A 15,660-nucleotide genomic window follows, 5' to 3' on the forward strand; every position below is an offset into this window, starting at 1 on the left:
TACATTCCGTTTGCCCTTGTTTTACTTTTGTTGATGTTCACCTTATAACATATTTTCAAGACTTTATTCATTCTATTCAACTGCTCACTCAAATCCTTTGCTGTCTCGGACAGAATTAGAATGTAATCAGCAAATCTCAACGTTTTTATTTTTTCCTCCCTTAACATTAATCCCCTCTCCAAATTTCTCCCTGGTTTCCTTTGCTCCTTGCTCAATATAAAGATTAAATAACATCGGGGATAGGCTACAGCTCTGTCTCACTCTCTTCTCAATCACTGCTTGCCTTTCATGTCCTTCGAGCCATGTAAGTGCAGTCTACCAAATTGTGGGGATGTTGATTGCTACATCTCCCCTGCTGGTCTAAATAGTGCCAGAAATTTTCTGTGGGTTTAAGATAGGGTAATTTAGTGGGCCATCTGAGCTGCAATAAGGTGCCTGACTGTTAATCAAGACAGAAATTTACGTGTGCAACCCTGTGATCATGACTGTTACCTTGGAAGAGGCTAGTGTATGCAGAAGACAACACTTGATCACTGAGAATGTTCAGATATACATCTGGGTTCATGTTTACAGCAACTGGAATGAGAAGCCCTTAGTCATGGTACAAAAAACACCCCACAACATAATGGAACCACCTCTGGCCTGAGCTACAACCTCTGCACACTGCAGGCTAAGTGCTTTGTTCATTGCTGCATTCAGTGCCTTGCATCATTTGAAAAAGAGGCAAAATTGTGACTCATTGGACCACACTGCAGGTGTCCAGTCACGTACTGCCCAGTTGTTTGGTTCACGGAAAAATGCAACTTCCCATGTCACAGCAAGCAATGGTTTTTTGGTGAGGGGTGAGGAATCCAACTCCAAATGTTCATTACTTGCAGTCCCCTTCATAATGTTCTTTAAGAAGCTGACTGGAATGGATATGCATTCACTGACAACAGCATTGCCAGTCGGGTTTGAACCTGACTGTAATTGGCAACGTCTAACACTCTCTGTCAATGACATCTTCTTACACCTGCTTTCCTTAAATGCCACATGGCTGTGGTGGTACACCATTCCTTGTAGATACACTGCACAGGATGTGTTGATACAACAACAACTTGGGAAACTTGGTGTGGTCATGGACACTGGCCATTGAAATTTCTACACCAACAAGAAATCCAGATCATAAACGGGTATTCATTGGACGAATATATTATACTAGCACTGACATGTGATTACATTTTCACGCAATTTGGGTACAAAGATCCTGAGAAATCAGTACCCAGAACAACCACATTTGGCCGTAATAATGGCCTTGATATGCCTGAGCATTGAGTCAAACAGATGGAGTGTACAGGTACAGCTGCCCATGCCGCTTCAACACGATACCACAGTTCATCAAGAGTAGGGACTGGCATATTGTGACGAGTCAGTTGCTTGGCCACCATTGACCAAACATTTTCAATTGGTGAGAGATCTGGAGAATGTGCTGGCCAGGGCAGCAGTCGAAAATTTTCTGTATCCAGAAAGGCCCGTACAGGACCTGCAACATGCATTCGTGCATTATCCTGCTGAAATGTAGGGTTTCGTAGGGATCAAATGAAGGGTAGAGCCAAGGGTTGTAACACATCTGAAATGTAATGTCCACTGTTCAAAGTGCCGTTAATGCGAACAAGAGGTGACCGAGACGTGTAACCAATGGCACCCCATACCATCACACCAGGTGATACACCAGTATGGCGATGATGAATACACGCTTCCAATGTGCATTCACTGTGATGTCGCCAAACACAGATGCGACCAGCATGATGCTGTAAAAAGAACCTGGATTCATCCAAAAAAATGACATGTTGCCATTGATGCACCCAGGTTCATCATTGAGTACACCATCACAGACATTCCTGTCTGTGATGCAGCGTCAAGGGTAATCGCAGCCATGGTCTCCGAGCTGATAGTCCATGCTGCTGCAAATGTCGTCGAACTGTTCGTGTAGATGGCTGTTGTCTTGCAAACGTCCCTATCTGTTGACTCAGGGATCGAGATGTGGCTGCACGATCCATTACAGCCATGCGGATAAGATGCTTGTCATCTCGACTGATAGTGATACGAGGCCATTGGGATCCAGCACGGCTTTCCGTATTACCCTCCTGAACCCACCAATTCCATATTCTGCTAACAGTCATTGGATCTCACCAACGCGAGCAGCAATGTTGCGATACGATAAATCGCAATCACGACAGGCTACAATCTGACCTTTATCAAAGTCGGAAACGTGATGGTACGCATTTCTCCTCCTTACACGAGGCATCACAACAATGTTTCACCAGGCAATGCTAGTGAACTGCTGTTTGTGTATGAGAAATTGGTTGGAAACTTTCCTCATGTCAGCACGTTGTATGTGTGCCACCGGCACCAACCTTGTGTGAATGCTCTGAAAAGCTAATCATTTGCATACCAGAGCATCTTCTTCCTGTTGGTTAAATTTCGCGTCTGTAGCACGTCATCTTCGTGGTGTAGCAATTTTAATGGCCAGTAGTGTAGCTCCTTTATGCCCTTCTGTCATGTCTGTGTCAACCCATCTTATTGTGCTGATTCCATACCATTAACTGGCCCACATACACTAATCATTGCTATGACTTTTATCAGCAGTGGAGTGTCCCTTGACTGCTTGGTACCAACAGTACACCATGTACAGTGTTCCAAACTGATCAGCATGCTCTTTTGAAGGGGTAGCTAACATTTTGCTTCGAGAGCTTATGATTAATCTGTTGTGCTAACAGAAGAAAATTCTTCAAAATTTATGGCATAAGAATACAAACCTTGCTGATTATGTGTGATGGCTGAGAAATTCCAAGGGATGATGAGTATGATAGAGCTATCAGCCCTCTCTTTCATGTTCCTCCTCCACTTACTGACTACTGCCATGGGTCTCCTAATAGAGAAAACTGACACACGTGAAATTATCAACTTTGCATTAGATACAGAGTTTCAGGACCAGACAGCAGTTTCCCTACAATGCTGGTGTGTCACCTCCAAGGGGTGGAAGATCTTGCAGAAATGTTGTTACCTTGGAAGTGTCGTGCTCACAGCTGTACCATGCCCAAAAACAATCGCCAGTGTTGCAAATTTTAGGTTGACAGCTATGGCTCTAGGGCTCAGTTCACTGCCACTAGTTTAATGTTGTGTGCTACACCAATGGCTATTAATATATTTATTGGATGCTAGTTGTGAATTGGGATTATGAGTGATGTCCTGGTGGATCAATTTCAATTTTACTTTACTTTCAATGCCTCTTGGATCACCAACTGGTGCTATTTCTTTCTAAAGTAGGAAATCTTAGACTGTGACACCTAAACTGTTACCTGAAAACAGGTCCTTCAAAATATACATTAAATGTTCTTGACTGTGTTACTAATGCAAAATCAAAATATGGAACAATAATAAGATCTTTTTCTAAAAAACAGTCCTTTATTTACACAGATATACAAACTCAGATTAAAGTCTGAAGACTTAAGCAATTTCTCCTTCACAAATAAGAGTAACAACCTGTTTTAAGTTTAAGATCTGTATTTCTAGAGAAAGAGTATAGATTGTATACAACGAAAAAATATTCATTTTTGATTTGTACATTGCTTATGTTAGAAGTAAGCATTATCACAGATAATTACAATGTCTTATGAAATCCTACATGGTTCATCTTGACCTATATCATCTTCAGTTTCTGGATTTGCAGAATGTGTGACAAGCTGACCTCCTTGAAGAACATTATTCACAGCAGCACGTGCTAAATAACCTACGGTTATGCTGTACTGAGTTGAAAAAAATGGCATCAAATCTTCAGTGACCTCATGTTTATTGTCCTGGAAGAAAGTTATTTATCCATCAATCTGTGTATATAGTTTAGCAGCAGAGGAGGCCATTCACCAAGTAGTAGGAGCATTAAGAGATCAACAGACACACAAAAAATAATGAAAACTTTGCTAGCTTTCAGATTAATCCTTTACCAAGCATGTGCATGTGCACGCCCACACTCACACACACACACACACACACACACACACACACACACACACACAGAGAGAGAGAGAGAGAGAGAGAGAGAGAGAGAGAGAGAGAGAGAGAGAGCTGCATTGTGCCGGCTGGACAGACAATGCTGGATTTGCAGTTTGGCAAGTGGCCTGGGGTTGTTTCAGATGGGGTGGTCAAGTAGAGATGGAAATGGGAAGCAGGAGGAGGAGTTGGAGAGGGGTGACAGGTGGCTCGAAGTAAGGCAGGAGGTGTGAAGGTTAGGGATGTGGGAGGGAGACGCAGCAGATGCACAGGGTAGAAAAGCAACACAAGGGTACCAGACTCAGTGGGTTTGTGTGGTACATGATGATGATGACATGGAGGTGTGAATTGGAAGAGGGTGTCAGGACAGAGGAGGGGGCGTCAGTTGGGTAAAGGGTGTGGGTGCAGTGGGTTTGTAGAGACTGAGGCCAGAAAGATAAGAGGAGTGAAGGATGTATTACAAGGATAACTCCACAGTATTGTTACGAGAAGCTGCTGCCGAGGAGATGGATCCAGATGGCACAGTTTGTGAATCAGCCATTGAACTTGAAAATGTTGAGCTAAGCAGTGTATTCTGCCTCTGTGTGGTCAGCTCCACTCTTGGATAGAGTATGAAAGGGACAATTCATTCTGGTGGACAACTGGTTGTTGGTCATGCCCACATAAAATGTAGTGCAGATATTGCAGCAAAACTGGTATGACATGGCTGGTTTCACAGCTGGCCATGCCTCTGATGGAAAAGAACAATCCTGTGACACAGGACTAGAGTAGGATTTACTGAGAGGATGAATCAGGTAGGTCTTGCACCAGGCTCTTGCACAGGAATTTGACTCCTGTGGCAAGGGAATGGGAGAGGAAATGGTGTAGGAATGGACCAGGATTGTTTTTCTGGTTGGATGGGCAGTGGTATACTACTGCAGGGTGAGAAGAATAGTAGATATGATGTCCCTCACTTGCAGGAATGGTGATAGAAAATTGAAGCCCTGGGAAAGGACATAGTTCGATGCTTTGGTTCTGGATGATTTTGGGTGGTGAGTGGAGCACTCCTTCACAGAGGATTACATGAGTGTGGGAATAAGGTGCAACAAATCTATTTGCAGACTAGGTCTGGGGATAGTGCCCGTCTGTGAAGGCCTTTATGAGATCTCCAATATACTGTGCAAGGGAATTCTTGTAACAACTGCAGATACACCACCCACTGGCAGCCAGGCTAAATGACAGAATGTTTCTCTTGGCAGGGCACCCACAACTGTTGATATTCAACATCAATGATTAAATTTGCTGCAGTTATAAAAATTTTTACAACTGTAGCAGATTTTATCATTAGTGATAAATGAGAACAGTTTTATGGTGTGGCTGGGGTAACAGCTGTCAAAATGCAGGCACTGTTGGTGGTTAGTGGGCTTAATATGGTTAGAGGTATGGATGGAGCTGTCAGAGAGATGATCACCATCCAGGAAAGGGGCATGCTGGGCTGAGGAGGGCCAATGGGAGATAAGATGTTGAGGCTGTGCAGGACCGAGCTGAAGACCATATTTGAAATTGGCAGAAATTAGTGTAACTGATTTACCTTTCAATTCATTCATTAAAGTTCTGTGAGGAAACATACATTTTTTTGGAACTTTCTGAGATCAAACTATGTACTGGGCCAAGGTTCAGAAGATAACATGTGAGTGAGATACTGCAGTGCTTATTGCACAGACTTGTTTTAACAAGGAGAACAGTTTCAATCCATATCTCACAATCCTGGCTTAAGTGCTCCAAGTGTATCGTGATTTATTTATCTTATGATATACATTTACGAACCATTTGGGTTGTGTGCAGGAGATGCATCATAAATTGACTTTATAACTGCAATAATTTTGATGATGGTAAACAACAATATAACATTAAAACAGTACTCCAAAGTGTAAGCAGCAGCATTTACTGAGTGAGATAAGTAACAAGTTTTATCAAGCTAAAATTACCAGTGTGTGCCTTACATAACTTTCTTTTTAGTGCTGCTAACTTCATCTGCTACAAATTGTTCTAGTTTATTGATGTTTATCATGTAGATAAGCAAATTTTCACATTTTGCAACTGACTGTATAGTTTGATTTTAACAAAATGTGTTTCACCTATTCATACTAGGCATCATCAGTGGTCTAAAAAAAACTATTTAACTATCTTTATTTTGTTAGGAGGTACATAGTGTTTTGTGGGAGCACATTTAAATTATCTAATTATTTACAAATATATAGTTGTGATTTATCACTTACTTTCATTTTTCTGGACCCAGTGGACACACGAAAAGAGCAGAAAAATGAAAGTAAGAGATAAATCAAAACTATGTCTTTGTAAACAGCAAGATACTGTAAATGTTCTGCTAGGAAACACAGAGACCTCCTAACAATGTATGTATAATTAAATAATTTTCTTTAATTATATCACAGACCACTGATGATGCCATGCATGAATAGGCAAAGCATGTTTGTCCAGAAACATAATAAATAGGAAACAAAATAGGACACTTATAACTAAAGTATGAACTCAAGAAGAATGGCAGCTAATATTAAAAATATTGTTCCACTTTAATTTATTATAAATCTTCATGCCCACATATTGAAGAGTCTGGGCATACACTCTGAGTGGAGGGAAATGGGGTTTAAAGTTTTATTTGTTTCTTCTGTTGTATGTATGAAGAAAATAGTTTTCCTTATATACTGAAGAGCCACAGAAACTAGTACACCTGCCTAATATCATGTAGGGCCTCCATGAGCACGCAGAAGTGCTGCAACATGATGTGGCATGGACTCGACTAATGTCTGAAGTAGTGCTGGAGGGAACTAACACCATGAATCCTGTGGTGCTGTCCATAAATCTGTAAGAGTATGAGAGTGTGGAGATCTCTTCTGAACAGCACGTTGCAAGGCATCCCAGATAAGCTCAATAATGTTCATGTCTGGGGAGTTTGGTGACCAGTGGAAGTGTTTAAACTCAGAAGAGTGTTCCTGGAGCAACTCTGCAGCAATTCTCGGCATGTGAGGTGTCGCATTGACTTTCTGGAGTTGCCCAAGTCCATCGAAATGCACAATGGATGTGAATGGATGCAGATGATCAGACAGGATGCTTACGTATGTGACACCTGTCAGAGTTGCATCTAGACGTACAAGGTGTTCCATATCACTCCAGCTGCACACGTCCCACACCATTACAGAGCCTCCACCAGCTTGAACAGACCTCTGCTGACATGCAGGGTCTATGGTTTTATGAGGCTGTCACCATACCTGTACACGTCCATCTGTTCAATACAATTTGAAACAAGACTCGTCCAACTGGGCAACATGTTTCATCATTAACAGCCCAATGTCAGTGTTGATGGGCCCAGGTGAGGCATAAAGCTTTGTGATGTGCAGTCATCAAGGGTACATAAGTGGGTCTTCGGCTCTGAAAGCCCATATCGCTGATGTTTCATTGAATGGTTCGCACACTGACACTTGTTGATGGCCAAGCACTGAAATCTGCAGCAATTTGCAGAAGGGTTGCACTTCTGTCATACTGAACGATTCTCTTGAAGCCATTGTTGCTCCTGTTCTTCCAGAATCTTTTTCCAGCTACAGCGATGTTGAAGATTTGATGTTTCACCAGATTCCTGAGATTCACGGTACACTCGTGGAATGGTTGTACGGGAAAATTCCCACTTCATTGCTACCTTGGAGATGCTGTGTCCCATCACTCGTGTGCCGAGTATAATACCACATTCAGACTCACTTAAATCTTGATAACCTGCCACTGTAGCAGCAGCAACTGATCTAACAACTGCACCAGACACTTGTTGTCTTATATAGGCATTGCCGACCGCAGCTTCGTATTCTGCCTGTTTACATATCTCTGTATTTGAATACACATGCCTATACCAGTTTCTTTGGTGCTTTAGCGTACAATTCCTGCCTAGTGTACAAGATAATAATTCATAAATATACAAGAATGGGACAGTTAATAGTAGCTTGTTACTAAATAATTCCCAATATACTTGTTTTTTATGTATTATGCATGTATTCCAAGTTACTTTTCCTGTATTTTTAGTGTATGTACTGCAGCTGAGCTTCCCCAAAATGATTCCCCTGAATCACTTCAGGCAGATGCTGGGATGGAAGATTTATTTCATAGTAACATGGCCTATTTCCTCATTCCTGCTTTTCCAACTGACTTAGGTTTTGCAGAAGGAGCATTCAATGAAGTATGCTTTTAATTTTCTTTTGAATTGGTAGGGGTTCATAATTTTTTGCTTTAAGTTTAGATGGGAGCTTGTTGAATACTTGTACACTAGTGTATGTAACTCTTTTACAGATGCTGGACAAGGAGACAAAGTCTACATGAAAATTATGTTTGTGTATTGCATTGCTGTTGTGCAAATTGCAGGAACAGTTTGTGAGCAAATTTTTTGTTTGGTTGCAGACACATGTCTGGAGTCTTGGTACAGACTGAAATCCCTGCACCATAGTACTGTGACATGCCACTTGGAAAACCAAATCAAAATGATGCAGTCCATTGAAAAAATATAGTATTGTGCAGTATTCATTTTCTGCAGGTAAACAGGAACAATGCTTAAACAATCCACATTGACCTAGTGGAAGTGTAGAGCAAGACTGCATCATGATTAACATAGTGGTTAGATGGCACAGACATTTCCTGTTTCATCGAAAAAGTCTGAATGACAATGAAAGAAGTGGTACAACATCTCTCAGAAAGAAACACGAACTGCAAGAGAAGTGGTGGCAATCTTCTGAACTGCAGCCAGCACAATTTTTCCACAGGCCTATAGAGAAGACAGTGTTAGAAATTTAAGACAATAACAAAAGTGTGGTAGGAATCAACCTACATATTTCAAAGGCCTTTGATACAGTAAACCATCAATTCTCTCACACACTGGACACAAAAGACATCAGCGGAATCGGGAAGAAATTGTCTGACTCCTGTCTCAAAGACAGAACTCAGGTTTGGAACTCATCTCAATACAGGCAAAAAATTAAGTAGGTACCAGACGCTTAGAAAGTGGAAGCAAGTGTCCTGCAAGGTAGTATTCTTGGTGGCCCCTATTATTCTTCATCTATCTAAATGACATTAAAAGCCCCAACAGTTCATACAAAATTACATTATTTTCAGATGATACTAGTAAAATTATAAGTAATGACAAAAAATTCTCATCCATTCCAGCATAAAAAGTTCAGAAGTGTGTGCAGCAGTGGTATCATGCAAACAAGTTAGCTCTTAATTGAAATAAAACAAATTATATACAGTGTAGTAAAGTAAATGAGAAAGATGATCTCCATTTATTATGGAGTGAGCAAGAGGGTTTGGGTTGTTTGGGGGAGGAGACCAGACAGCGAGGTCATCGGTCTCATCGGATTAGGGAAGGACAGGGAAGGAAGTCGGCTGTGCCCTTTCAAAGGAACCATCCCGGCATTTGCCTGGAGCGATTTGGGGAAATCACGGAAAACCTAAATCAGGATGGCCGGACGCGGGATTGAACCGTCGTCCTCCTGAATGCGAGTCCAGTGTGCTAGCCACCGCGCCACCTCGCTCGGTGGAGTGAGCAAGACAGAGAGAAAGCACAGTCTAGAAAATTTTTGGGCATGAGGATTGATCATAACTTGAGTGGGAATGACACATGTCATGTACACAACCCAAAAACTCAATTCTGCATGTTTTGCACTGAGAATAATTTCAAGAGTTTGGAGCACAGAGTGTGTGACATTAGTGTATTTTGCTTGTGTTTATTCTATTGTATCTAGTGGAATATTGTTCTGAGGTGTGACAGAATCTCATTTGAGAGACTTTTTAAATTATAGAAAAGGGCCATTGGAATTATAACAAACAGCTCTCCACAAACACACTGCAGGTCCTTATTCACGTAGTTAAAAATACATACAGTACCAGCTTTGTAAATATTCACAAGTGAAATGTAAACAATAACAAACTTGAGTAGTTTAAACATAAATTCAGCAAGTACAATATACATATCAGTAAAAATCTGCATGTAGAAGAAGCAAGGGACGAAAAACCTCAGAAACATGTGGATTATTTAGGGAATAAAGCTGTATAATGCTCTTTCAATTTGCATCAGAGGAATGGAATATGAAGGAAAGTTTAAGTTAGAGTTAAAAAATTACCTATTAAATAAATGTTTTTGTAATACAGAGGAATATTTAGAATCCCTACATCACTAACAAATTTTCTTCATTGTCATTTGAATCATGCTGCTCTCATTGTAAATTTTATATTTTCTTTTTATACTATTTTAACTTTAAATGATGTGATAACTGTGTTTTTCAAAGTGTACTGTATATATGTCAAATTATTATTTACTTGTTCAGAGAGCACATTCGAGACCAAGACTTTAGTTCACTGTATCAATTTTCTTAACACATAGTAAAGTGCTGATTTTATGTTTATTATATAAATTTGTAGAATGTGCTGTGCATATTGTCGCACAGTATTATGACAATGTCTATATCATGTAAGTGATGCAAAGGGTGACACTAAACTAAATAAAACTAACAATGTCAACAAATTTCTTGGTTGGAACTTCATTTTTTTGAGATTATAATTATAGCTTTATGACTATGACTTGTATTACCAGAAAATAAAGCTATTAAGGAAAAAATGTTCTGAGAAGTGTGAGTAAGAATTTTAAGATCCTTAAAAACATTACTGAATGAGATGTCATTATCCTCTTCCACAATAATGTTACTGTTTGCTTCTGGTGAGTAAATGCTTTATTTACTTTAGGTATATTGATGCAAAAAGATAATTCCATAACAGTGAAAACATGGAAAATAAGCCAACAGTCTTACCTTTAGGACAACAAAATGAAATATTTCTAGGATCAAAACATGTTGAACTAAGTGTCTTGATTAGTGATTAGTTTATCTGTTAGTTGATTCCATTTTAATTTGTACTCCAATTGAGCCTCAATGTGTTTTCCACAGATTTCATTTAGAGTATGTCCATTAATACCTTATTTTTTATTGCAATTTATATTAACTTTTTTTAAATTGCATAATATGAATCTCTGAGATACAAAGTATTAGGAAGTTGGTTCAAATGGCTCTGAGCACTATGGGACTCAACTGCTGAGGTCATAAGTCCACTAGAACTTAGAACTACTTAAACCTAACTAACCTAAGGACAACACACACATCCATGCCCGAGGCAGGATTCGAACCTGCGACTGTAGCGGCCACGCGGTTCCAGACTGTAGCGCCAGAACCGCTCGGCCACCAGCGGCCGGCTATTAGGAAGTATTGGGAAAGAAACACATAAGAGCAAACTTGGGGAACAACGAAACACATATATCCAAATAATCATGTGGGGATTTGAAACTGCTCCTTACAAACAAAAGCCACAGACCTCCACGTCACACCATTGTGTGGATTATGAGAATGGAAAGTATGCTGGATGATACATAAGTGAATGTTTTATAACTGTTGTTCATTTTAACAAAGAAATGACAATGGCCATGAGACGCAACATTAATCACATTGTATCCATACACTAATGCTGACTTTCAGTTTTCATTTTGAATGTTTTACAGACACCAGATAAGAGTGATTACATGTGACATACCAAGTCAGTCCACAAGGCATGTTTGGGTGACATAATTACACTGCTTAAAAAATGGTGTTCTGACAGTGCCACGATATTTAAAAGTGCCGCTATGTCAGTACGTGAACATGGCGATAGAGGCACTCCGCAACTCGGCTGAGCGCGGGAGCACCACCTAGCTATGAACGGCGCCGGCCGCATGTCACGGCACGGCAGTCTAATGACAGATTCAGAGTTGGTAGCATGTAACCCGCTATTGTTTCTACGTTTGTATATCCACACAATTTATTAGTGATTAAAGGTTATAACACTTTTTGGTGACGAGGATGGGATATTTTTTTTTCCTGCATTGTGGAATTGTGTGTTCGTGTCGGGGCAGACATGGAACAGCTTATGCAAGTGCTCATTGAACAACAAACACAGCTGACGGCTGCTATTCAGGCGTTGTCGACATCGCTTACTCATCGTCTGTCTTCCTCTTCTCTGCCTCCATTCCCTCCTTACGACGAGGCCGCTGAAGACTGGGAGGATTATGAGAAGCGTTTGCGGCAACACTTCTTCGCTTTCGGCGTTGTCGACGCTCCTATGTGTAAGTCGTTATTTCTATCTTGGATTTCCCCACGGATCTATCAGCTGCTATCTCAGTTAGCCCCTCTGCGGGAACCTGCCTCTCTGTCCTTCCAAGAAATGTGTGACTTATTGTCTGCCTATTACCGTAAAAACACCCACGTCATTGCCGCCCGCGTGGCATTCTACCGGTGTCGTAAACAGCCCCATCAATCTTACCGGGCTTGGGCAGCGGAACTACACAGTCTGAGTCAGAAATGTCAGTTTGTCACGGACACTCATCATGAGTCTTATGCTGATTCAATGGTTAGGGATGCTATTCTACGGCTTGCTCCTGATAAAGAAGTTCGGCAACGTGCCTTACAACTGCCAAACCCGTCGTTGTCGGAAGTTCTAAGCATCGCTCAATCTTTTGAAGTGTCTCACGCTGCTGGTGCGCAAATAGATGTGTGGTGTGATGTAGGCACTATACAGACAACTTTTGACATGGACAATTTGCCTGTTTCCCAGGGGAACGACGATGTGGTGGTGGTTCACTCGCGTCAACAATGTCACGTTGGGCCGCCACGCTCGCAGCGAAAACAGCAACCACAGAAGCAGGTTCGTTCTGCACTTCCTTCTTGTCCACGTTGTTTCGTACAGCATGACAGGGCCGCGTGTCCAAAATGTTGGGCCACGTATAATTCATGTAGAAAAAAAGGCCACATTGCTTCTGTGTGTCAGTCCCCTAAAGTTCCTGTCGACGAGGACGAGGCATCGGACATGGATGTTAACTGTGTGCTTTCTCAAACAAATAAGTTGTTTGTCACTGTTCGTGTTCTGGATAAATACATTCGCATGCAAGTGGACACTGGCTCTGCAGTAACTCTCATTAATTCTCGCACGTATTTGGAGTTGGGCTCCCCTCCCTTGTCTCCCGTTACGCGGAATCTGAGGACTTATAATAAGCAGAAAATTCCTATCACTGGCCAGTTTGATGCTTCCACTGCCTACAAGTCTGTTGTTAGGCCCCTCATGTTTTATGTGGTGGATCATGCGGGCACTGAAAACCTGTTCAGTTATGATGCTTTCCAGTTGTTCGGGTTCTCCATTGATGATGATATGCACCTCATATCTGAAGATATTCCGTATCAACAGCTGGATGGATTGTGTTTGGAATTCTCGTCCGTGTTCTCTGCGGGTCTGGGTCGTGCCAAGAATTTTGAAGCCCACATTACTCTTAAACCTACGGCTCGCCCTAAGTTTTTCCGGGCACGCCCTATTCCGATGGCGTTGCGTGCACCTGTCAAGGCTGAGATAGACAGGTTAACAGCTTCAGGGATTCTCCTTCCTGTTACCTCCAGCGAATGGGTATCGCCAATCGTGGTGGTTTCTAAACCAAACGGGAGTCTGCGATTGTGTGGTGATTTTAAAGCCACTGTCAACGCTCAGAGCCTCATTGACACTTATCCTCTTCTCCGTCCTGAGGAGTTATTTACCAAGCTCGCTGGGGGCCAGTTCTTTTCAAAACTTGACTTATCGGAGGCGTACCATCAGTTGCCGTTGGATGCGTCTTCCAAGGAATTTCTCGTCATCAACACTCCTTGTGGGTTGTATCAGTACCAGCAGTTACCATTTGGCGTCGCTAGCGCGCCGGCCATTATTCAGCTGTTTTTGGAACAGCTCATGGCTTCCGTTCCCGGCTGCATCAACTACCTGGATGACATTGTTGTCACGGAGGCCTCCACTGAGCAGCACCGTCGCAATTTGCGTTCACTGTTTCTGGTTCTGCATTCGGCTGTGTTGAAGTGCAATCTCGACAAGTCACAGTTCTTCCAACAGTCCACTGTGTATCTTGGTTTCCACTTGTCCCGTGAGGGTATACGTCCTCTACGTCAGCACGCTGTGGTCATTACCGCTCTACCCCGGCCGTCTACGGTCAAAGAACTTCAGGCGTTTCTAGGCAAGATTGCTTATTATCACAAATTCATTCCATCCGCGGCGGTGGTAGCTCATCCTCTGCATCAGCTGTTACGCAAAAACGTTCCTTTCTGTTGGTCCGATGAGTGTGAGTAGGCTTTTGTCTGCCTGAAGGCTCATTTGCAGTCGGCGACTTGTCTTGCCACATTCCGTCCGGGTCAGCACTTGGTTCTGGCGACTGACCCGTCACAGTATGGCCTAGGGGCTGTTCTCACCCATCGGTATGAGGATGGGTCGGAACGACCCATCGCCTATGCTTCCAAGACCCTCAACGATGCCCAACGGCGTTACTCTCAAATCGAAAAGGAGGCGCTCGCTATCATTTATGCTCTAAAAAAGTTCAGCGTTTTTTTGTATGGTTCTAAGTTTCACCTCATCACCGACCACAAGCCTCTGCTCTCTCTGTTCAGCCCATCGGCGTCGCTTCCGGATAAGGCAGCTCACTGCCTGCAACGTTCGGCCTTATAATTGTCTCGTTTTCACTATGAGATTCCCTATTGCTCCACGGCCCAGCACGCCAAAGCTGACGCGTTGTCGCGTTTGCCGATGGGACCCGACCCGGTTTTCGATCACGATGAACTTCTCTGTTTCCACATTGATGAGGAAGAACGTCGTGCGGTCGAGGGTTTTCCACTTACAGGTTTGCAGGTCGCATCGGCTACTGCGCGGGACCCGGTCCTGCGTCAGGTGATCGGTTTTGTTCAACGGGGTTGGTCGGACAGGACCAAGGGCCGGGCATCGGATCCCCTTCGCAACTACCATGCCTTGCGCCTTCGTCTGTCTGTTCGTGAGGGTGTTGTGCTTCTGGCCACGGATGGCGCATCTCCATGGGTCGTGGTGCCAGCCCCTCTTCGCAAAGATGTTCTCAAACTGTTGCATGAAGGCCATTGGGGGATTTCTCGGACTAAGTCCCTGGCCCGCAGGCACGTTTATTGGCCCGGTATTGATTCGGACATCGCCCACATGGTCGCTGCGTGTGGTCAGTGTGCTCAACAACTGGCTGCACCCCGTACAATGCCCTCTCCGTGGCCTGATCCGGCGCAGCCATGGGAACGGGTGCACGCTGACTTTGCCGGCCCTTTCCTCGGCACTTATTGGCTACTGTTGCTTGATGCCTTCTCGAAGTTTCCGTTTGTTGTTCGATGTCCGTCGCCCACCACTGCGGTGACGACACTGGCTTTGTCCAAAATCTTTGCGCTAGAAGGTCTTCCATCCACGATCGTCACGGACAATGGCCCTCAGTTCTCTTCGCAGGCCTTCCGTGATTTTTGTACTAGACACGGGATTCATCATGTTACAGCACTGCCCTTCCATCCGCAATCAAATGGGGAGGTCGAGCGCCTTGTCCGCACTTTCAAAAGCCAGATGAAAAAATTCCTTAGTGATTTTTCCACAGATGACGCTCTGCTGCAATTTCTGAGTTCTTATCGCTTCACGCCTCTGGGTGATCGCAGCCCTGCTGAACTCTTGCATGGCCACCAACCGCGCACTCTACTGCACCTGCTTCACCCTGTCAGG

General features: G+C 43.0%; 1 protein-coding gene across 5 annotated transcripts in view; it reads right to left on the minus strand.

Annotated features, from left to right (window-relative positions):
• Positions 1-3,528: 3,528 nt before the first annotated feature.
• Positions 3,529-15,660, minus strand: part of LOC126263736 (probable phosphorylase b kinase regulatory subunit beta) — a 195,025-nt gene continuing 182,893 nt past the window's right edge. For all 5 annotated transcript variants that reach the window (XM_049960911.1, XM_049960910.1, XM_049960912.1 and 2 more), the window contains one exon: positions 3,529-3,839. In XM_049960911.1, the coding sequence (XP_049816868.1) occupies positions 3,654-3,839 (186 nt within the window). In that variant the 3' untranslated portion in view covers positions 3,529-3,653. The remainder of the gene's footprint in view (positions 3,840-15,660) is intronic.

Source organism: Schistocerca nitens, chromosome 6, assembly GCF_023898315.1.
Source record: "Schistocerca nitens isolate TAMUIC-IGC-003100 chromosome 6, iqSchNite1.1, whole genome shotgun sequence".
In the NCBI taxonomy this organism is placed as follows: Eukaryota; Metazoa; Arthropoda; class Insecta; order Orthoptera; family Acrididae; genus Schistocerca; species Schistocerca nitens.